At 37.0% G+C, this 25650-nt stretch overlaps 1 protein-coding gene across 1 annotated transcript; it reads left to right on the plus strand.

The window, feature by feature from the left end:
• Nucleotides 1-890: 890 nt before the first annotated feature.
• AGTR1 (angiotensin II receptor type 1) lies at nt 891-2712 on the plus strand (the record flags this gene model as incomplete). Its single annotated transcript, NM_001303191.1, is given in 1 exon segment — nt 891-2712. A coding segment is annotated over 1 exon segment (1080 nt). The 3' UTR covers nt 2026-2712.
• Between the last annotated feature and the right edge of the window lie 22938 nt (nt 2713-25650).

The following is a 25650-nucleotide window of genomic DNA, read 5'->3' on the forward strand; positions in this document are numbered from 1 at the left end:
TTATTATTATTATTTATTGCTAAACTGTTACATACTGCATGGCTCACTTCCAGGTCCCTGTAGAGTCAGATTAAATCTCCAGCTATAGGTATTGTAGCAAGGCTGTAACATATAATCTAGTTTTTCACTCCAAATCAGCAAAGAGCAAAGTAAAAGAAACTGCTGGTTCCATCCGCCTGCCTTCCAAACAAAAAATGATTCAAGAGAAACATGCATTTTGAATTTCCCACTCAAGTCAATGCAAGTTCCAGACAAACAAGCGCTTTGTATTTGAGGCAACTGCTATCTATGGTGTCAGGGTAAAATTTTGCAGAGAATGAACTGCATATTCACAACTTGCTGATTGCAGACCTGATTACTGCTTCTATTCAAAGCCAGAAAAGAACCCTACGTTCATGTTTTTGGAAGGAAATTCCGATTTCGCAGACAATGAGGGCAGGATATGGCCCAGGAATTATAAAATTGACGAAAAGCATGAAACACCAGTAGCATTAGCTATATAAGACAAGCACATGGAAAGAAAAGCAAAGGAACACTAGTAAAGAGATAATACCATATATTTATGAATAAAAATTAAAAGGGGAAAAAATCTGTTTCCATTGCTTTCCATTTAAGTTTTTCAGGAAGAGTAGTGATTAGTAATGGGATGCCTACAACCTAGTTTTCAACTGAAAGTCATAGGCAGAAGTCAGTTAATGAAAAGCAGGTTAATTGCTGACTATTCCATGTCTGATGAGTAAGAAATGGAATTTGCTACAATGATTTGTATCCCCAGTTAAGCAGAAAAATCTTGAGATTTAATTGAAACTTAAAAAATAAATAAATAAATAACAAAAACTTAAATCCCTCATGAACAATTTTTATTTCCTCTTTTTGCTCCCCCTCCTCATAGGTTTGATCTTCACATTGTTTCCTTGAAACAAGGCCACAGCAGAAGAGATCAAGATGGTCCCAAACTATTCTACTGAAGAAACTGTTAAGAGAATTCACGTCGACTGTCCTGTTTCAGGAAGGCACAGTTACATCTACATTATGGTTCCAACTGTTTACAGTATCATCTTCATCATAGGCATATTTGGGAACAGCCTGGTCGTTATTGTCATTTACTGCTACATGAAATTAAAAACAGTGGCCAGCATCTTTCTGCTAAACCTGGCACTGGCTGACTTGTGTTTTTTAATAACTCTGCCACTCTGGGCAGCCTACACGGCCATGGAATACCAGTGGCCTTTTGGCAACTGTTTATGCAAGCTAGCATCAGCAGGAATAAGTTTCAATTTGTATGCCAGTGTGTTCCTACTCACGTGCCTTAGTATCGACCGCTATCTGGCCATAGTACATCCAGTGAAGTCACGAATCCGGCGTACCATGTTTGTTGCCAGAGTAACCTGCATTGTCATCTGGCTCCTTGCTGGTGTGGCCAGTTTGCCCGTCATCATTCATCGTAATATATTTTTTGCAGAGAACTTGAACATGACAGTCTGTGGCTTTCGATATGACAACAATAACACAACACTGAGGGTTGGGTTAGGTTTATCCAAGAATTTACTGGGATTTTTGATCCCTTTTCTTATCATACTAACAAGCTACACCCTAATTTGGAAGACCCTGAAGAAGGCATATCAAATTCAAAGAAATAAGACCAGAAATGATGACATTTTTAAGATGATTGTGGCAATAGTATTTTTCTTCTTCTTTTCCTGGATTCCTCATCAAGTGTTCACTTTTCTGGATGTATTAATTCAATTACATGTAATAACAGACTGCAAAATCACTGATATTGTGGATACAGCTATGCCCTTTACTATTTGCATCGCTTACTTTAATAATTGTTTGAATCCTTTTTTTTATGTTTTCTTTGGAAAAAACTTTAAAAAATACTTCCTTCAGCTAATAAAATACATTCCACCAAATGTCAGCACACATCCAAGTCTCACTACAAAAATGAGCTCCCTCTCGTATCGACCACCAGAAAATATACGCTTGCCCACCAAAAAGACTGCTGGGTCTTTCGACACTGAGTGATGCATTTTGCTATATACTTTTTTCCTGAACAAGGTTGTGAACGAAGCAGCATGAATGACGAAATCCATCTGCAGTCCCAGACATCGCAGCTTACTGCTTATTACAGAAACATCAAATCACCTCAGCAAAATCACAGTACAAAGATTTAGCAGTGCCCTTCTATTTTACATTGTGCAGAGGACTGCCTGATTTTCATTTTGTCTTACTTTGTTGAAAGCAGCATAAATGATAGGACAGGTACATCAGAGTTTGTCAGCATTCTGCCATTTGCTCAAAACTACAGAAGATCTCTGAACTTAAAGGAAAAGCTTCTGTAAGTGACATGAATTATGAAGAACCTGTTTTGCACATGTGAGCCAAGTTTCGCTAAGTTTTGTTTCAGGCCCTGATGGAACTACACTGCTTGGTTTTGGGTTTGTGGGGTTTTTTTGTTGTTATTTTGTAGGTTGTTTGTTGTTGTTCTTTTTAATGAGTCATTTGTCATTGTATTTATAACTTGTTTTTCAAATATATACTTTATCTACAGGCCCAACTTAAATTGAAATTTAAGGACCATGAAACTGGTCTCATTCTGATTTGTGCTACTATTTTCCATTTTTAAATAGCAAAATCTCATAATATATGCAATAAAATGCAGGTTTATTTATTAAATATAGAATAAATATATTTTTAGATTTATATTCCTAATTAGAGATTTCAAACATTTCTTCAAACATTTTTATCCCAGTGGGTATTTTTATACTAGTAAAAGACACACAAATAGGGTTTCCTCACATTTCTCAATGGTGTGCCATGCTGACTGAAGAACACTGCTTATGGAGTGGGCTAATTCTGTGCTTTATGCAACTGTTGGAAAACAGAAGTTGTAGGACAGAACTGATCAGAAATCTTCAAGCTATTTTTGTAGAATAACCAGAGTAGTCTATGAGAAAAGTACCAACTAACGAGATCCATTCAGTTTTTCAGAATTCTCGGACATTTAAGCTTGGATTCTGACAAAAGCATTGTGATGCTTTTAGTCATATCACTAAATAACACTAAATAAGCAGGACCAAACTTTGTCCTTGGCATTTACTTCATTGCTGTTCACTTATATGAAACTGATCCTGGAATGAGGATTATTTGCTCTATGTAGACCTACATTTTATTTGTATGGCATAATTTCAAATTTGTACTAGCATAAATCAGAACAAAAATCTGGCTCAAACTCTCCACACAAATGAAGGGGAAAAGGTGATAAGAAGTTCCAACTCCTGAAATCCTCACATATCCTTATAACCTCAGATAACAAACTCCAGAAAATATTTGCTCCTGATTAACTCCCATTTATTTTCTTCAAAGATAAATGAGCTCGTAAATACTTTCCAACATAATAAAACTTAAGAAAAAAATTCCAAAAATTCACATATTTGTCACATAGACAAATACACGACCCAGGAGAATTTGTGGTATTTATAATCTTCTGAATGATATCTTTAATGTTGCTTAGTTAGCAAGCAGCTGGATTTTCTATAATTCCTATTTACATCTGTGATGATTCACAGTAAAGAAGTAAAACTTCTACAGCTGTACTTCATTAAAAATACTCTTTCATTGAAGGTTGATTTAATTGAAAGCTATTTAAAAAATCTGATACCTGAATGTGTCATTTAGGGACCACTGAGTTATTCTCACATATGGCACTTTATTTTCAGCTTATATCCTTACACAGGCATGTGAAATAGCCATTCTTTGAAAATAAATATGGCAACAGTGCCATGCATTATAAATAGCATCTAGAGCACACAGTAAGCTGATGAAGGACTATCAGAGCTCGCCATCTATCTGTATGACATTTTGTTCATGTATATGCATACAAGTCGAACTGCATCAGGAGTCTCCAATGGAAGAAGTAGCTCTTTCTCAGACATGATTCGGTGTGCTGTGCTTGCCACCTGCTGGACGCAGCCACAAATTTTTCATCTTAAAAGTTACTAAAGGAAGAAGCAGCAATATTTTCTGCCTCTTGATAGATCTGCAGATCCTTGCCGCTGGCAAAACTCCTGTAGAAGTAACTGCTTCCTGGATGGACAATTCTGTATTCAGCTCCCTTGGGAAGGAGCAAAGCAAGCGTTTCTTCAACACCTGCTGATTCCTTTGGTCACCAAATACCAGTGTCCCAGACTACCACAATGCATAGCTCATTTACAAAGTGTTGACTGTGTTACTACAGGAGATATCTCAAAGAGCACATAAATTCTTTGATTATTTTTGCATACATATATAATAAATAGAAAAAAAAAGCATACTTGTGCAAGCAGTAACTAAGTATTTAACTGAAATGACTCACATTATCAGGAAGACAAAGAAGCAGAGTCAGTAGTGACTATGAAACTATCACAGGACAAAACAGACTAGAAGCCATTAGATAGTGATTTTCATCATTTCAAGCTGTATCTTGCATTTTCAAGAGTGTGTATCCTAGCTGCTGGTGCTACCTGTGTCGTGGGAAAAAGCTAGGGCATGCACATTCTTCTGGGTTGCTCCAGGAAAGGCAGGAAAGGATTGCAGCTGTTGTGCTTTGAACGAAATGCTAGCCTTGAATAGATAGCTAATAAATAAACAACACTCAGATATTTTTTAATTTTTTTCCTCTAAGGGGTTGAAGCAGCTGTCAAGGACAGAATCCTATTTTAGTGTTTCCTAAACAAAAATCAATAGATACTGAAAACCACCTATATCCGGAGTTAAAAGTCTCCAGCAAATCTAACAGGGCAGCAGCAGAGCTAATGCCTCCAGAGCACAGCTGTTACTGCATGCAGCCATGTACTACAGATGCTCCCACAGAGCCTCAAACCAAGAGTCAGTTGGATCCCCTTAGTAAACTCACACCATTTTCTTCACCCATCCTGCTGTAATCAGTGCAGGTACTGAGAAACAATTTGTTGCTGAGCCCTGCTATCCCCTACCCACATACTTGCTGAGAATCCTTGCTGGAGACCTGTGAGTGAGGCGTGCAGAGCAGCAGTGCCACAGGGTGCAGGGTCAGGCCGTTCTAGTCACAGTGTCCCCTTGAAGCACCTCAATTTAATTATTCTGATCTTCAGCACGCAAGATGCGAAGACTCGATACAAGTTTGGTTTTTGTCTGGTCATCTGTTAGGTGTAGATAAGAGCAGTTCCTCCTTGGCCTTTGTGATAGGCTTGGGACTGCATGGTCCATACTGAGGAGCAGGCAGAAGGCCAGAGAACCTCCTCCTTGCCAACAAAGGAGAGAAGAGTAAGGTTTGGCCCTGTAGGACTCTGCCACTTCGGGATATCTTTGGATTGAGCCTTCTTAACTTAATATCAAAATACGAACTAGTTTCATGTACTTGAGAACAAACTCTCACTCTCCTAAAGAACACAAAGTTAGTTAAGATGCAACAATATTACATTTTAAAAACAAGTATCCAAAGTACTTTCTATTTTTAGGGTATCCAAAATTAAAATCCTTGATGTGCTTTTTTGTTCCCGTACTCTCCTGGTGTGTAGATCTCAAGACATTAGTGGGTACAGCACTTAGCCCTAAATATAGGGCTATCACAGTTATAGTCTGTTGACTTGTGTGAATGAATACTGTCTCTGTGCTGGAGGACTAATTGCTAAATGACATTATACTTGACATGTACACGTATAACATCTATTTCTATTTATTGTGCAGTTGTCCCTTATGACTCATGCTTCACACTCCACTCTGTACTGGCTGGCCCATTAAATGCCTAGTCTGAATCATACTGTGTGCTGAAAAACATTAATTTCAGCAAAGCCCTTACAGATACAGTGGGGATTAATTTGGGTTCTTAGCTCAAACAATTGTTTCATAATCATATTGTTAATTGAGGTGCTGCAGAGGCCACACATCCTTTCCTTTACCAGAATCACTGTTAAGTTGATGAGAACCACCATCTTGGAACTGCAACAGCAGCAGACAATACAGTAGGATTCCCAGGTTTGGTTTGGTTTTGCTTGCATAGCTTCAGCAAAGATTTATCTTACTGACCTGCTTTTTAAGTATTTTAAAGTGCAAGTATTCCCAGGGAGAAGAGTTTGCTGTGGAAACAGACAAACAAAAAAAACAAACTAGGAGGAAATGGATGGAGCATGGAGAAGGCCTAATAAGGAATTTGTTAATTTCAGAAATACTTACTGCTGTATGTAAATAATCAATTCTATTTTCACAAATTTTCATTTTGTTTTCTGTTTGCTTTTAAAGAACCTGAGAAGAAACCTTTCAGCTAAGGGTTAAGAACTTTCAGAAAATTTGGAGAGGCTCTTTTAAGTTTCTTTAGAACATCCTGCTCAGTTTGGAACATATCAAACCATTCCTACCCAACTCACAAGGTCAGGGTCTCCAGCTCTGCTCTTCTGTGTCACAGGCTTGGCCAACGTATCATCCCACAAGGTAGTGCAAAGCAATGAAGTTGTTCTATCAATCACTAAGTCCATCTTATCAATGACCTCGCTACCAAGGCTGAGTTAACAAATCCGCTACGCTCACAGCAGAGCTGTCAAGCTCATTGTCGCTGGTGAGTTCTGCAGACGTGGCTATACAAGAAATAAGTACAGACCATGTTTGAGACCAGGATCCCGCAGTCTTTGTAGTGGCCTAGTGCTGTGTCCTTCAGCTTTAAAAATACCTTATGAATAACGTATCAAAAACTAGCTATTTTCATTTCAGTATTTTTGTGCAGTCATGATTTGTGAAGTGGTGGCTGTAGTGTTTTCTACTTCAATAGAAGTAGTTTTATATTGTAAAAAGTTACTATTATAAAAGCTTCTCTTGTCTGAAGTATTATGAAAAGATACAAAACGTGTCATCAATAGGTAAGATCTTTGTGAAAGCTATCTTTGTTGCTGTGTTAGTCCACTCAAAGAAGAGATTTATTTCTATCTTACTGGAATTACTCAGTATTATCAGTGTCTTAGAAACCCATCAGATAACTGTATGTCCAGAAGAGGCAGATAATGTGCTGCATATAGATCTATATCAGCTTGGCCTGCCTAGCCTGAACTCCAGGCTTAGTTTAGAGCACAGCGTACAAATTGTACAAATACAAAAGAACAGAAAATATATACTGTAGTAGTACTATGTATAATTAAATTTGCTGAACAATTATGAAATATTCAAGGAGCTAAAATAAGGCTATTTTCTTAAGTTTTGATCAAAGCGCTTTTATTTTTATACCCTTCTCTAAGAATTTGGTTTTGCATTGTAAAAAAAATCCTCAAGCACAATAAAATTTGCAAACCCAAAGCCCTCTGTATAAAAGCAGCCATAAAAAAAAAGAGAGAATGTTTATGATTTGCAGGATACTTCTCAAGGAAAGGGTATAAATAAAAGGTTCAGGAGATGTAATTTCACCTAATGGAGAACTGTTGATGTTGAACCTGGTCATTTTGTGTGTGTAATTTGATCACTCTAAGTGGAAGTAGAAAGGAATATGCAGCAAGGCATACTTCATAGCATACTTTCTAACTTAGACTGTTACACAGTGAAGTGTATATCTTAAATACAGCAAAATGATACTTCTGTTATTCTTGCATTTCTCTCTTTATCTGTGGTAACTTTGAATGCCATTGTCTGTAATTCTTAGATGAGTGAGCAGTAGTGCTTTGCTTTAGAAAGAATTATCAAATTTTATGTTTTGGTCAAACTGGTAATTTTGTAAAGAAGTAATATTTTCTCACAGAAGCATTTACATCAAGTTGATGGTATTTTAAAATATTGAAAATATCACTCTAAAATACATTTAACTGTGTTGGTTCAAATTATTCTTTACACCACATGGTTAGATTCTTCCGTTCAAATTCAGTTTTTCATCAGACCTCCAAACAAAGGTGTTTTTAGCTTTACTTCCCAACAGAGGTAGCAGAGTTTAGGAAGGACAGGAGCTGACAAGAACACTGGACTCCCAATGAGAATATTCTTTTCTTTTTTTTCTTTTTTTCTTTCTTTAATACAGCTCATAGTCCAGAAACTCTGAAGTTGCAATGTGATTTTGTTTTGCTCAACAAGGCTTGTGAGTCAATATCCTGTTATTTAAAGAAAACTTTAAGCTAACTGGTAAAACTATGTTGTACTTACTGCTTAAACCTGGGTAATATTCTTCACCTACAATAAATAACTATGCTCTCTTTAAGCATCTAACTTCAGTTTTCCTGCAGGGCTCACTGTTACGTGTGTATTGAATATGCTTTGAGAGCTTAGCAGATGAGCTCCAAAATACCAATATTCATTGCTGTAACACACAAACAGGTGCTGGATTTAAACAGAGCACTCAGGCAAAATCCTGTCAAGATGCTAGAAAATATACAGTACATCTAAAAAAATAAAAATAAAAAAAATAAAAAAAGCAAAACCACTATCTAAATTATCTAAGGCGTATTCTGATTTTGATCTCTTACCTCCAACCCAAAGAAGATTGCAAAGCTTATTTGCAAGATAATTTTTTTCCTTACACTTCACATGAAGATACGCTTATCTTGGAGCTGTTTAAAGGCCAAGTTTTCTACCAAGCTAATTCAAATACTCTGACAAGGCTGTTCCATGATGGAATATGCCTTTATCTCTCCTGTCGTATCATTTGATTGATGATATGCCTGTGTCAAAGCAGAAGCCAATCGACACTGCAAAGCTCCACAACTTCCAGCTATGAGCAGATTGCCACCACCACCACATACACTCATGCAGAGTAGCACTGTGCTCACTAGCACCTAGTTTCACTGCAGATAAACTTTATTTATCTGGCCCAATAAACCCACAGAATCCACAGCCTCTTGAAAGATCTGCCATAAGTAGGGACAGCCCATCACCATTTCACCTACGGTGAAACTCCTGCCATGCAGTGCCAGCAGTATTGCATTCACTGATAATACATTATACAGCACTTCATGCACAGCTGTTAAGTTCACTATAGCAATGAAGAAAGACACATGGAGCAGTATGAAGAGTGTCCTGCATAACTGTATTAATCCTATATTGCTTTAAATGCTTGCTTTCACAGAAAACAGAGGAATCAAAGACTTTGTATGCTTCAGATTTGGGAAATGCTTGCTTTTCCAAAAGCACAGTGCAGTTCTCTTAAGAAAACTCTAACAAATAAGGAAAAAAATAAGATATTGAAACATCAGTAGACACAAATTTTGAATTGCAATTGAATCATGTAAAAAAAATTAGATGACATCTGGTCTATAACTCTGCTGACTGTGCGTTTGACAGCTTTTTACTGACAGTGGTTTCAGTATTTCTTTCTCCTTCAGAAGGAAATAAAACAGGAGATAAAATGTGTTTTAAGTGGAGGAGAAGAGAGTAAAAAACAGGAAGTGTTTGAAGATGGGTCAATGCAGATATAGTGCCTAGAGCTGCATTACGTGCTATTACTTTTGTTACATTGAAAAGGGGTAGGTTTCAAACCAAGAAACTATCTAAAAAGCAGAAGTTACTTGGAGGCTCTGTATAACGTTAGGCTGTTTGAGAAGTATAAAGCCTCAGGCTTTATAGTAATCAAAACTGCAAACATACTTTTTTAACTATATATTAAACCCTTTAATATTCTATATTTAAATTTTCAGTTTCTACCTTTTACTAGCAAACTTTGATGTTGATTTAGAGAAGTAAAGTCAAAGCAGTTCTGAAAACACCAACCATAAATCTGTCACAGCTCTTCCAGTGAGCAAACAGGGCAGTCTGAACATCGCTCCTCAAATTTCTGTAGTACCGTGCTAAAATCTGCTTGCTTTATTCTCATCTAAATTGGTGTTGCTGCATGGACATGGCAATAGTCCCCAGTCTGTTAAATGAGACTTTGCATTTTTAAGAAGAGGAAAAGACAAAAATATGCAGGCAGCTGTCATGCAAGAGCTATGGGGAGCAGTACTATGGCATATCAAAGACATTTATCAAACAAACATGAACACTGGTTGGAGTCCATTCACAGTGGTGTCAGCTGGAATTTGACCATTGGCTTGAAATAAGAGACAACACTCAGTTCTGAGAAGTCTCATGTCCTGCCTTTAATCCTAAAATCAGGACAAGATCAGCATGTGAACAATTGTTTTATCTCCCTTTCCATACTGATTGAACTATAGCATTCAACCACAAGAAAACCACTTGCACTGTCATTGGATATACACAGTGCAATCAGCTGGGCTGCTCAATGCAAAACAGGTAAGACCAAAACGATGGAACCAAAAAGTCAACCCATCTGCTTGGATTGGTTGTAGTAGACACAGACAAAACAACCCAAAAAGTACCAAAGAGATTTCCTTATACTACAAAGCTGCTTCCTAGCTGCCTTTCCCCGCCGCTTCTCTATTGTTGTGAGTAGCACTTCTTGCAGAACATATTAACTAGGAAATTAACCTGATGTTACTCTGCTTTGCTATCAGGGAGTTTGCAGTAATTTGCATGAACACTACGTGCAGTGTTGCTTAGTAACAGGGACAGTGGAATAAAGCCATAAAGTGGGAGGAGGAAGATGAGGCAGGAGAAAATCATAGCAGCATAAAAACTTTTATTGGCACTTAAGCATACTTTTCCCTGATCGAAGCAGAATTCATGAAACAATTACAAGCCCATGACAAAGGCTGGTAATGATTAGCCCTTAAGAACTACAGTTATTTTCTGACAGTTTGGAAGCTATTTTTGTTTATTGCGGAAAAGAAAACATCAAATCTTCTTTGGACTGCTCAAAACTGAAGACAGAGTTTAGCACCAGCTAATTACTTAGTGCCAGCATTTCACTAGAACTCCCACTGTAGAATAGAAAATCTATGGAATAATTTAGAATTGTAATTAATTCTTGTCACCCAACTAGATTTTTTAAAGTAATATTATGCACTTCAGTACTCAATACTTATATCACGATGTGCAGAAATGGAAAACATATGATTTAAGGAATTATTAGGAGAAAAAGATAAGAAAGATAAGTAGCTGTTACAATAAATTACAGTAAATTCAGCCTGAAATGCTGACAAAGATATGTATTATAAAAAGAAAAATCAGTTATGCAATGAAGTCTAACCTACATTTCAACTATAACTGTAATTCCACTATTTAAATAAAGACATACCTTTTTACTAGTAGCTAAATGTTACTTCAGTCATGGAACATGAGATTTTTTTTTCTCCTAGATTTTTCTCCTATATACAAGATTTACACAGAACATAGAATAATTTTTCATATCAATGATCATGTTTCTGACACATGTAATCATATAATCATAGCGTTTTCCAGTCATTAATCTATTCAAAAATAAATCACAGAATATCCCTGCAGCAACTAGACTGCAAGATTTCAATACCTTGCTTTGTCCCACTGCTTGATGCAGTAAAGCAATACCCAGAAACAGGCAGCATGTTTGACAATTGTTTTTTGATTTAGAAAAAAAAACACACTTCTCACTATCTCTTTGTTATCTGCTACACACGACCCTTGAAATTATTATTATTATTTTTTTATTGTTTCTGTTTCTCAAAGAAGGCCCTGCATCTTGGTATCCTTTAACGTCATTAGAATCTTGTCTTTGATTAGTGACTATGTTAGTTTACTAAATTTTGTAAGGTCTGCTCCTAACCCTAATCTATCTAGAAGCGGCTCAGAGCTTTAGACAGACATCAACTTACTCCAGAACACCACTTCTGAGCCCATCAGCGGCACATAACCATAAAGATGGGCAGAAATGCTGCAGCCTCTATTCCACCCAAGTGTGTCATACAGGTAAGCATCACAGACCACTTCCTCTAGACAGAAGAGTTGACGTTCATCATCCTGTGTTTATGCCACTGATTTCTAGAAGCAGCAGGATTTTCCTGTTCTGCTCTTTCAAGCGAGAGCATAGACTTGTAAGGGAGAGAGAAGCATCAAAGCAGAGAGACCCATGTTATGGTATGCCTGGTGCTCCACATGGTCTTTACAAAACTGGCTGCCCTGCATACAGAAGTGCCTCCATACTAATATCTAGGCCTACTGCTGACACTCACAGGAGGCTAAACTCAATGTCTCCTCAACCTGACTGCTGGGACTTGTCCAGCTCAGAACTTGGGCATTCAGACAAAATTTGCTTAGCAGCCAAACAACCTTATTCTTTTTCACTCTAAGAACACAAACTTTATCTAATTTATGAATTCCCGGACCTCCTCCAATTCACATTTGCACACACTTCCCCTGCTTTGTTGATGAACTTCTTGTTATGCCTAATTCCTAAATGCAATGCTGTGGAGAAGGAGTCCAAAAATTTACTCAGTAAGTTCAAGTATATGTTTTTGATGTTGGATAAACAATAAATAAATGACAGATTTCGTACTGAGAAACTCAGAAATGAGTCCATATAAATTAGCAAACCCTGCTTCAGAAATACCAAAACCACTGAACCATTAGAAGACTGTATATAAAAAAGAGAATTTCTTATTACAAAAGTATCTGAGCTTACCTGAGAACCTATCCAGCCATAACTTTGAAGTCATAACATGCATCTTTGAAGTAACGTGTACCTTTGAAGATTTCTCTTTACACAGTCTCCACCACAGATTAAATACCCTTTCCAATAGATAATTCCTAAACCTTTTCTTGTCACCGCGAGAATAGGTAAGACAGAAATGCTAACTAAAACTTCTTCTCTAAAAGATTGTCGTCTATCAAATGAAATGCATCTAGAAGCAATACTACAGAAATATAAAATATTAGTGAAATACTAAAACTAAACTCAGGCTAACACTACCCCAGCTATGCACAGGGTATGCCATTTGTTAGAACACATTTCCTCTCAGGCAACCGTTTTAAAAATGAAGCAATATAACATCATCTTTTGACCACAACCCTTTAAGACAGCTTATTACATCACACCAGTTACAAGTGTATCCAAAAGCTGCAACTCTTTTCATTTAAGTTTTCACTGACAAATTTTAAGTACTTTTCCCAGTGTCCCAATTTTTTAAAGAAATACAAATCTCCATTAAAAAAAAAAAAATGCTGACATGAAAGAGAATTCTATGCAAAGTTGGATACACAAATAAAAATAAATCACATCCTGCACGATTTTCTAGGGGAGAATACCTCATAAGATTTTCTGATCTGGGAGCAAAACAATGAGATACAAATTGTGAATCAATGCTCAACTCCAAATATAAAGAATTTAAACAGAAGAAGAATCACTTCCCTCTCCCCAGAACTTTTTTAAAAACATCAGCACTGTTATCTATCAGCTCCCTAGTGAAAAAATATTTGTGGTTTTAAAAGAAATATTTTTAAAAGAAATTTTAAAAATGATGTAGCAAAACAGATGCTGCAGTGCAGAGAGCACAACAAAAACGAGAACAGTTGTTTGCTGACTCTCCAGTGTGCCATCCACATTATTCACAATCATGCAAGACCTCATTAGGCCATGTGCTGAGCCAGGATGCAGCTCTACTCCCTTGGGAGCTCCACACGTGCAACTGAGATCAGGATTTGGCCATGTAGTCTCTTTCCCAACCCAACAAGCATAATCCTTACAGTATAAATTCTTACAGATGCACGGATAAACCCAGCCATGGTGTAACTTCACTGTTGGCAGACCTCACGTTCCGAGCTCCAAACACAACTCACAGATGTCACGTCTACATTTGCATCAGGACAGCAACCAATAAAACATGAAATAAGACTGTCCACTTACCACACTCTCAGTAATCCTGCCATGTCAAAACTCACAAAATTAACAGCTTTCCAGGACAGCAGAGTCCTCTTGCTGTTGGTACCAATGGCTGCTGCACCTGCGGCGTTATCCCTGCAGCCTGCTGTAAGGCCCCAGCCAAAGCAGAAGTCGTTTACATTTTCCACAGCCCAAAAAGCTTTTTTCCCTTGCAACTCAAAGTTTGGGGAAACCAAATCCCAAACAGAAGTACCTCATCACAGAAAAAAGAGTGAGGACCTGGGCACTGCACACCCCCAGCTGCTCCTGACGGGTCTCCTCCCTCAGGTGCACACTGACCAATCTGCCTCACTCCCAAGGGAGCACCACAACTGCCCTGAGGGCACTTAACAAACTGGGCAGCCCCACCTGAGACCCCATTTCAGCCCAGCTGAAGGACACTGGTAACGCAGTCCTGCTTAGCTGCAGGCTCTCATGGCTTTAGAGCTGATTTACAGGCTGGTACTAGCCCTGCATGACCCACCTACGCCATGTTTGGCCCAGCTGCCCCTCCACTAGGCCTGACTGAAAGAAACATGCTGACAAGTGGGGGGGTTGGTCTCGATGATCTCTAGAGGTCCCTTCCAACCCCTACAATTCTGTGATTCTGTGAAGTTTGGAATTATTCTGGTAGCAATCTCTGAAGCTAAGATTTGGCCACAGAGGAGACTAGGATATAGGTTAGCCATGCAGGCTTAGATAACACTAGGGTTATATTCCACACGAACACCTGAATCACACCTCAGAATTCAGAGAAAGGATTCATTTGGTTAGGGCTGCCAGAATAATTTCAGTCATGTTCTATTATCTAGCTGCTTTTGAAGATTTGGTATCACCTCGGATATTTCTGAGTGAACACTGCTGGCCTCAGTACAATCTAAGATGCTTTTTGCCTTCTTGTAGCTTGGGATTGTATCCTTCCAATAGAAGCTGTTTTGCAGGAATCTGGAAGATCAACATTCTTGGGCTACAATGTAATCTTAGAAATTGCAAGCTCTTCCAAAATACAGCTTAGAAGTTCTGATGATGGTGTATACAGTTCAAAGAAGGCAGTGGAAGCTTTGCTTTATGCTGTTAGCAAATTCTGTAAGAGGCATGACTCCCGACAGACCTTTTGTGTTGTAACTACATTGTGTCGTTCATCATTTTCCCTGTATAGCTTGTAAAATCTTGGAAAAGGAAAAAGAAAAAAAAAAAGGTGTTAGTATGAAATTCTTCAGGCCTTGTAAACCTTGTGGATTCTGTAAGGAAGAAGTTTCTTAGATTACAAAACCTGTCTGTTAATTGACCCTGACCCTACACATCAATACTAACTTTCTCCACATCTTCAGCCTTAAAAAACTTAGTCTAGCCAATAAACAAATCAGAAGTATCTCCTTTCTAGGTCCATTCAAGAATAAGAAGAACAATCTGAAAGTACAGGACTGAAATTTAGTTCTGAATGATACTGAAACAAGACTTAAGAGCAGCCAAAGAAAAATAAATAAAAGGTTTCATTTCTGTTATTTAGAGAACAATGTTGTTGTTTTTTTCTTTTTAAACAAACGTTTCTCAGCACTAGGCTATTTCATAGCAACCTAATTACATTTTTGCTAAAAGGGCATAAATCTCAAACAACTGTTACATTAATGTGCAATCTGGGACAAGAGAGGGGGAAAAAAAAAGTAAATAAGTACCCAAAATAGTTTTAAAGCATCTTAAAAAAAAAAAGAAAGAAATGTTTATAGTCCTCTGTAATGATCTGCAAAGATCTCTGTGCTGTTGCATCCCTGCAACTGCATGGGATTGTGGCCTAAGTCAGCAATTCTGAAAATGTTGTCCCTAGAAAGCAGATTGTTTCCTCCAAGTTTCCAGATGCTAAACTACATTAAAAGAAGTACAACATACATTAGACATTTTTCTGTGTAATTGCTGCTGTAATGTTAGAAAATTATTATTATGAAAGATCAGCAGTTTGTGAATGGATGGAAGCAGGCAGTCTTTCTCTAACCATGTGGTCTGTCCCAGAAATGAGCTCAAGAATTCCTGATGTAAGTCTATTTGAAAGGTAGATTTATTTTTTTAATGCCTGGTGCTCTCCAGGCTGCTTATAAATGCTTATACGGTTTGTCTGTGTTCTTGCAGACTCCTGGCCTTCTGCTTGACTGTGGTTCCTCAGGGCAGAGTGAATTATAAAAGAAAAATTATATATATCAACAATTATTGCAGACTACAGTATGGGAATATACATATATATATATATACACACACACATAAGAAAACATAAAGCTCTTACCTCCCAGATCTCAATTACAGAAAAATAATGTCAGTGAAAAATTGCTACTTTCATAGTTACTCTTCTCAATAACTGTTTTTTGAAATCCCATGACAAGCTCTCAGAGTGCATTTTAAACTTTGAAGCAGTAAAGTAGATCAAAGCACATTTGTGTTTATTCTCTCTTATTAAGGAAGCTACACAGTGTTTGACAGCTACGGGCCTTGTGAGTTATGTAAAACTTGTAGAATCTTAACAGTAACAGACTTAAAGCTGTACATGTCCCAGTAGATTTAAATACAAAATAAGAAAGTATCATTGGCGGTTAAATGGTTTGTGGTGTTTTTCTCTCCTTCTCAAGCCATTCATGCAATGTTTCAGACAAGAAACAGTAAAAAAACTAAGTTTAGAAAGAAAAAATGGTATCTCTTCCAGTCATGAAAAATATTGTTTTCCCATATTTTAACCAAACTATATTTGATGGGGAAAAAAAGAAAAAGAAAAAAAGAAAAGAAAAAAAGTTTTAAGACAAAGTTCTGGATTGAAGAGCTAGGAGAAAGGACATGGTTAAATGGCTTAGAATACTTCTAGAACACATTCAGTCAGGAGCATTTGTGCTACTATTTACACTGTCTCCAAATCTTTGATACAGAAATACTTTTAACAGAGGGAGCAATTGCAGAGATCAAGAACACTTTTCTCTATCATTCATTGCTTTGAGCAGTATGTATATCTGCATATATGTTTCTTACAAGGCATGAGTGTTTCATAGAGTTACATTTGGAAAGAATGTGGTCTCATGTCACTGGCCCAGCCTCTGCAAAGAAAAGCTCATAGAGAAGCAAATCACTAAGGAAGATGCGTCTGAAAACACAAGTTCACCCTCTGAAGCAACATCTACCCTTTGCTTTGTCAGTTTTCCAACAACAGCTGCTAGTTATCTGTCATATTAATATGCTTTCAATATACTATGCTTGAAGCAGCTGGGCCAACTTGAAACCAATTTGGAAAACATGTTTATAGAGAAAGGCAAAGGAAATGACCTGTAACACTGTAGACACAATATGTTCCACAAGAGAGCTCCATCAGTTGAGTTTTTACCAACTCAGTTGTTTTCTTATCATTCAATGTCTCCAGTTTTCATTTTGCTGCTGCTAGTAGGTCTGGGTTGCCTCTGACTTCCAATCTATCTTCCCAGTATTTTCTGTGGTTCTTTGGTCCCAGAAAAAGTAGAAATAGAATAGCCATTTAAGTGAGCAGCTTCACCCTGACATTCCTGTGTGTCTGCAACCAGGGCTTGGTTACATAGCAGTGAGTGAAGGGAATGAGCAAGTAGGTATTTCCTTTTTGTAGCTATGCAGAGACAAGAATGAGATTCAAAGAATTACTGCTGCAAAATGATTCAAAAAAAGATCACAGTTTTAACTATTTTAGATGTTAGGATGACATTTTATAATATGACAAAGAAGAAAGCATTGGTGAAAAAATCATTCTCCCAGCTTTCATTCTGCATAGTTATTGAGTTGATGAAGTATTCTTATGTTTGCTTCAGTGCAGAAACCAAGACTCTTCTTGCCTTTACTACAATTATTTTTCATTTTTCCACTATCAGTGCACAAAATTTTACACGGTCTGTGTACCAGTAACCCAAACTGATTGCATCCTATATCAGATTTTGAAGCTGAGAATGTGAATTTAAAAAAATAAAAAAAATCCTCATAAATACTACATCTTTTCTCCCTTTCACAAAGAAACACATGCATGCTTTTAAATAGACATTTGAGAAAGGAAATACTGCAGACCTATTGCTGTCACTTGGCACTAATTATTTTGAAAGTTTTGGTCCTTTTGCACTTAAATTCTCAAGCCTAGATCCAACACTTATAGGAAACTCCTTTTGTGTATCCATGTGTTTTTGAAAAGGAAGTTACAAAGTGATCAGTGGTGTTTAGAAATAATGAGCCACGCAAAGAGCCAGTTGACTAGAAAAAAAAGTAGATATCAACTAAAACACTCAGCTCTGCAAGTTCTTTATCAGCAAATCAAGATGCTGTTGGTCTGCAGAAACATGCTTATTTCAGTTGTGGTCAGACACAAGTTGATCATAAGCTTCTGATGAAATGCCATTGTGGGAAAGCCAATGCAGTGTTATGTGTGACATGAAGTGTTGTCAGGAGTTAGGAAAATACTGATGCTATTTGCATAGTCTCTAGTGGTTCTTTCTCTGAAATGCTGGTCTGAGAAGCCACGGTTAGAAACAAAAGTTGAGTCTGAATCACCGCAAGACAGAGCAAGACAGTGAGAAACACACTGCATGCCTGTCATAAATGGTTGTTTAATCCAGAAAATAGATATGAGGCCTTTTTTTTTTTCCTGTACAGTGAAGATTCTGTGTCTGTAAATTACATTTTTTCCTGCTTCTACTATGTTACTATGTTCAGGGAGTACTTATTTAAATAGTATTTAGACATACAAAAAATATATACAATTCCACACATTTATTTCTTGCCCTATAACTTGCAGGGTATCTGATCATGCAAATGCAAAACTTTCACTAGTGACAGCCATTTTTGTTTAGATGGAACTGCATCCCATGCTGAACTGGGACTCTCCTCATGTCAGTTTCCCTACCAGCTCTAATTCTCAACCTGGCTTACTGGTGGTCCATGTCTTGTAGCCAACTGCTATGCCAACCCATTTGAACCATTGTTTTTCCATGAACCTGTTGATACACTGATGCCAAGCCTTACATAAGATGTTGTGCTTCACATACAGCATGTTTTTCACCTCAGATATCATCATTTTGCTGACAGGAAAGCTTCTACCAGACCACACAATGAAAACCTTGAGCATATTACAGAAGTAATATATCAGTTTCAGAAGGCACATTAAATTACCCTGAATCTGCAGAAAATTCTGTGGCAAGTTTGCATAAGGAATTAAGATGGCAAATTTGCAGTGCTGTGTCCTGTGATACACGGCCTCATGAGCTCAAGAGCTTCAAATACTACACATTGCAACTTCACGTTCCATTTATTAGTGCAAAGGTGTGATATGGATTTGGAAATGTCAGCATCCCAACAAATCCCTACAAAATCTACCAGGATAAAAGTATGAGTGACAGAAAGATTTCAGTTGTCTCCAAGGTGAGTTGTAGTTCTTACACAGTATTAGAAAGTCTATAGACTCAATCCTCTATGAAGTATTATCAAGTTGTGCACAGCAGGACTAATAAATCCTCATAGAATTTATCATTCAAAATAGAAATAACAATCAAACAAACAATGGAAGGATAAGGAATTTTTTTCCCCCTCTTGGACATCTTTAAAAAATGCTTTTAATCATCCCCCTCATCTACAAATTACACTGCCAATGAATATATAGCTGTCCTTGCCTATGTATTACTTCCCAATCTGAAGATCTTAATAAATAAATGGTTACTTTAAATGAAATTAGATTTTAAAATCCCTCAACACAAAATAAATAAACAAAAAACAAACAAACAAAACAACAACAACAACAACAAACCTATACATTTTGCATGGAAACTTTTTGGCAGAAAGAGGAAAAATTCCTAAAATTTTCTACCTGCACACTGCTGTTGAATAGACACAAGTCAGGAAACCATACCAGGGAAGGAACTTCTTTCTTATAATTGGTTATTTAACAGAGATATATATGTGTGTATGTATGTATGTATATTCTATACTTACATATAATTTTGTGTGTGCATATATATATATGTCTATCTTTTATATTTTATCTGTCCAGACCATCTCTTCTGATGACCCATGCACCAAACTGCATGGCTGGAGTCCTCAGTCACAAAACATCGCAGGTGTGATACAGTGGCTGGAGGATACAGCACAGGGCCTTGGGATACCTTCTATACGATTTCCATGAAGCAGTACAGCAACATTTCCACATCAAAATACATACTTTTCCCTTTTTTTTTTTTTTTTTTGAGAAAAAGTTTTTAAATAATTCACAGAAAATGTAAAGATTTCAGGTAGCTGTGATGTTTCAGGAGGTAGCAGATCAAAGCATGGTCTCTCCTCCTTCACCCCTTCCCAGCAGATCTGATTTCAGGGTTGGAAACTGAGAAATGCAGAGAAACTCAAGTAAGAAGCAGAGATAAATTAGTAGCAAAAAGCCTCTGTCTAACACTGGATCTGCATGGTCCCAGTAATACAGAGTCAGCTGTATTACAAGGTAGACTCTTACAGACTACTTCTAATCAAGGCAGTAAAAATAATATTGCTTCAATTGTACTCTTCTATGCAAAAAAACCCACAACCAATCAACCAAAAACAAACAAACAAACAAACAATTTAAACATCTAGACTTGTGTAATACAACAGAATCTGGACACGGAATTTAAAGCAGCTGTCTTATAATCTCTAAACACCTCCACATATACAGACCAGAATATTTCCCAGGAATGCTATCTTTTGAATTCTGCTGCTTGCTTCATTTTTTTCTCTGTCAAGGCCCTTTTCATTCAAGTTTAGCAGGAAGGTGTCTAGCTGAATTAATTTCCAAACAAATTTATGCAAATGAATAGCAACATGACACAAATTGTTTGCACTCCTTATGTTTTTCCTTTGTTCTGTGAAAGGTACTTGCTACTGGAAAATATTAAATTATTCATTTTGTGAGAAGTCCAGATTTATCTTTAGCCATTGACTTGTTTTTGTGAATAAAAGGAATTTTTCATCTAGGCAAAAATCCATATTTGGTTCCACATACTTCAGTAGCATTAATTTGATTTCTTGTTACTTTTTCCTATCATGTCTCACAAAGACCTAATAAAATTGCTTAAATCAGCCCTGTTCTCCTCTTGATTTGAGCTTTGTTTATTTACGTGTTCACAGAAGAACAAACAGTGCCAAGATTAATCGGAATGAATTAATTTGCTACCTCATACTCTTATAATGAGTGAGTTATCACTATCATCTTTGCAATTAGTGTGCTTTAGCAATGCTATCCAAGTATATATTATTAGTCAAGTTAATCACTTTGGAAAGAGTTTTGTGAATGCTTCTCATTAACTAAGAACCATGATTCTTCTGTAAAGGATCATATTGTTACACGAGCAAAGTGATATGCAGAATACCTCATTTATAATACCTAGCCTATTTGGCCATTTTCATTTCATGTTTTTGTTTTTACAACATGACATATCCAAAATCTGATGATAAGGAAGAAAGAAGCTTATCTAACTGGAGACAGAGAAATAGTTGAAGTATTCGTGCTTTCAGCAGAACTCCACGTTTTTCTGCAGCTTGTGAACTTGTCTTATTTCAATAAATGCAAAGTGAGAAATTCTGTCCATATCTAACAGACCTTGTTTTTCTGAAATGGCAGAGCTCCCTGACCTTTGCCCAGGCCTAGTACCAGCTGACAGAGCCCTTCTTCCAGCAAAGGGCAACAGAGTTCAAAATCATTCAGAGTTGAAGGTGACTTATCCAAGCACTGGACTTCAAACATTACCAAGTCTACTGATGACAAAGCTATACAGGAGAAAAATGGTCATGATTTACATCACCCACGAAGGCCAATACTGCAAAAAATCAAAACAGAACAGTAAATTACCCAGCAAGCTGTAAGAAGAAATTTCACTTAAGCCATAGAGTGGAATCTAGCCGCTGTGCCCAGTCCATTTTCTTCCTTGAACCTTTCCTGCTGATGTTTTTGATACAGCCTGGACTCTCCCATTATGTATCATCTGTCTTCCCTCCCACTCGTGGTCACCCTGCCGTGCTGTGTTAACTCCAATCCATCACTATCTGGATCACATTTAACTGGATGAAATGGAGATTCATCTGTCTGTCTAAATCCTTCTGTTAGAACTGGAAGTGAATGATAGCACACTGACAGCCTGATTTACCCTTCTCCCCCTGAGGATCCCGGAACAGGAACTGAGGAATACTGAGAAAGAAAATGTGCTAACAACCCACATTAGTTATCCTGGGGAGACCTCAGCAGTGGGCAGATACCCCTGTATCTCTTACAGCACAACTCTAGCACCTGCCTCCACAGCATCCGCTTCTCACATTGCTGGAGACGTTATATAGGTGTTAACGTTGTGCTGAACTACGCCAGAAGAGAAACTCCTACATCTATCAGATATAGCAAGAAGTTGAGAATTGAAAGAGCTGGCTTCTGTCAGTAAGGGTGCTGAGTGCCTGGTTATTTTTGTACTTTTTTCAGATTAGGATCTTTTCAGTGATCTCTGACTATACACCACATGCTGATTTCAGTGCCTTAAGAATTTAAGGGAAGGAACCTTTGCGCTTTTATAATCTTTGAGCTGTTGCTGAGCCCTGCCATGACCCAGCCAGTCTTACGTGCCAGAGAATAGGCTTGAGTACAAGAACCCACCACTCTTGATCATAGTAGAAAGCCCATCCCAAGGGCAAGATAATTAAGCAGAAGACATCCATAACAAATGAGTGTGAGGTCAGTCCTTATTGTTCTGTTAAAAGTATTTCTTCTGCTTGATACTCAGCTTTTAGATTCTCAGCATCTGGCTTCAGAGAATTCTGGCACTGCCACTATATTTATCTGCTCCTTCCACTTCAGTAAATTTCACATCATTTTCAAGCAAGTAGGAATTCAAATGCGAATGGTATGTACAATATTCTGTAGTTCAGGATAAAAAATACTTTCTGAACACTAAGCAGTTCATACAACCATCATAAAAGAAAGCTGCAATACATTCATTCTTAATCCTAATCAACATTAAAAATATTTCACAGGAGATACAAATCCACTGACTTCATAAAAGAACAACTACAGATTTTGTTGTTTCCTTCTCACATTTTTGCTCCATAGCCTAGATCTCATCCCAGCCACTATTTCCTCTCCCTAACCTAGTTCCCATTCACATGTTATTCTACATCTGTGAGGAGAAGGGGATGGGGGGGAGAGGGACATACCTACACATACTACCAAAATGGTAGGATATAAGCATGTTCCAGGGCACAAAAGTTGAAAAAGTCTTTGATGAATTACAGGATGCAATATTAATAATATATAAATACAAAGAAAATACCAGCAAAGCTTGAAGTACATGTTGGATAGCAGATTCTGCTGATCCTGGCATCTTCAAAGTATACTCAAAGGTTTTCAGAATATTTTCAATAGTATAACTCTTCAAAACTAATAATATCTAGAACACACAACTAATGATGATCAAATAAACAATAATGATAGGATATAATAAATAGAGATAACAGTATCCCCATAATCCAAAAACATACGGCTGGCCTGAGGCACAGTAAGGATTTTCCTACATTACAGACATATATAGGATTAATATTTGGGCATTGAGGAATTTTTCAATGTTATTTTGGAACTTAATAAATATCAAAGAATAATAAGGTAAATTTGTCATTCAGGGATTAGAAGTTCTGACAATATACTGTGACTAAAAGACAATACACCTTTTTTAAAGATAACAAAATATCTGATTCAGAAAATGTGTAACTGCTGAGAACTTCTAGAAAAAGAGAAGTTATTTAATCTTAGATCTTTCACTCAGTTTGGTAATAAATGGAACAAAAGCTTTTATGTGATAAAGGATGCTTCTGAAACACCAACATGTACTTTTTCCCTTTATTAGTTTACACTTATCCTTCATAAGAATGTCAAGGCTGAGTTGCAGAGTATTTCTCTTCCCAAAACTGAAATAATATAGGTAGCACTAGCCTCTGCTCTCAGTTTTAAGTACTAACGCCCAAGGTTTATTCAGCCACGGCATACTGATGTGCTGCTGGCTTGTAATCAGACAATAAAAGAACAGATGGCTTAACCAAATTTAATTTCTTATTTTATTAATCCTTATGCTGCCTCTTTATCATACAAATACTGAACAGTTATATTGTACAGTTAGAAAAACAAGGCTGTGTTAGAGCTTGTTTATGAGCTAATCTTACACTTAACCATCAATCCTGAGATGCAAAATGAGCAATTTAAATAGGATTCCAGGTCAGTTTTTTTCCTGACCTAGTCTGTGATGGAAACAGCAAAAACTGCCATCAGAAATTATAATATTTGGTAACACTTGCCAGCTCAGTAGTTGATGGCAATAACACCATGTCAGTGATTGTTTGCAAAAGCAAAAGATCTCCAACTGCATGAAAAAAAACATTTAAAAGTAAACTTGACCTTGAAATCTGGCGTTCTTCTATTTCCAAAATGTTTTACAGTGCTCAACAGGGAATGATGATGTCTGCAATTTGTTTGATTACTCCTTATGATCATTTACTCATTGCAAGATCTGGGCTTGATCATCAGTGCATTACTGTCATTGCAGTGTTCACGGGACCAGACTATCTTATCTAACACCATAGATCTAACAAATTAAAAATTAAAATTTTGAAAACTTTGCAGTATTGTTTTGGCAGTTTGTCAGAATAACTCCTGCTGTCATCTTTCTTAGGAGATTTGAGTAAAGGTAAGATTATTGCAGGGCAAGTGCCCATAGTGCAACAATGTTCAAACTGAATTGGCAAGCATAACTCTTGGATAAGCAGGCTCAGTTTGGGAGCATCCTTTTAAGAGCATATCCATTATGTTATTTTGTTATGTAAAACTGCTGCATACTTAGTACATAGATTTTAAAAATGTATTTCTAGGGCATTCCCTTTATAAGGCTGCTACAGTTTTACTGAACAGTTTTATTGTCTCTAGGGAACTTCTAAAAAAGTTAAGTGCAGCATCTATCATGACTTTCTTTCTTAAGATAGTCCTCTGAAACTTGCTATTCCTTTTTCTGCAAGATGAATGCATTCAATTTTCTGATGCATTTTGACATATATGATATATATAATACATATATGATATATATGATATTCATGTACGCAGATTTCTGCAAAATAGCAGATATGGAGTCAAAGAACATCTTCAAGATGATCTTTGTCTGAAACTCTGAAATCTGTCAGATCACTTGGCCATAGCAGAAAACAGAACTGAGCTCATACATTCCATTCTTCATATATATGTATGCTGATTCATTTACAGGCTCCCTGCCAAAAGCATCAATCACCTCAGGACACAGCATCAGCAGACAATTCATGTAACATTTAATGCCTAGGACACATTAATGAAAACTAAACAGATGCAAGCACAGTGATGAGAGAATACTATTCTCAGATATTTTAAGAACAACATGGAAGACAAAAATGAAAATGCATTTATATGACTACATGTCATTTGATCTTCTTGGCCTATACTTAATTCCCACAAGAGAGTTAATTCAACCTCTGATTTTCATATGGTATAATTAGAGAGAACAAATGAATCTGTGTATATGTTATGTGAAGAATATGTACAACTCCACTGTGACTAGAAATATGTACACCTTCAGTTCTGCAGGCATCTGATTCCCTTCAAGTGAGACAACTGAAGCAATGAAAAGTTCAGTACCTTTCCTCCCTACTGGGAAAAGATTGATAACTCATACAGTCAAACTGTGTTTCCTCTTCAGACGCTCTGACTCTGCCACAGTCCATTCAGGAAAAGAGAGAGTGGTGTGTGATTAAGAAGACTGGTCACACTGCTGCAACATCTGAAAGCCATCAGCCATTACCTAAGGTGACAATTAATTATTATGAAGTTTGTAATCCAGCAACCAAACAATTGAAAAAAATTATTACATTTTTCATCAAAATTCACACAC

The sequence above is a fragment of the Meleagris gallopavo genome, chromosome 11 (genome assembly GCF_000146605.3).
Source record: "Meleagris gallopavo isolate NT-WF06-2002-E0010 breed Aviagen turkey brand Nicholas breeding stock chromosome 11, Turkey_5.1, whole genome shotgun sequence".
Taxonomy (NCBI): Eukaryota; Metazoa; Chordata; class Aves; order Galliformes; family Phasianidae; genus Meleagris; species Meleagris gallopavo.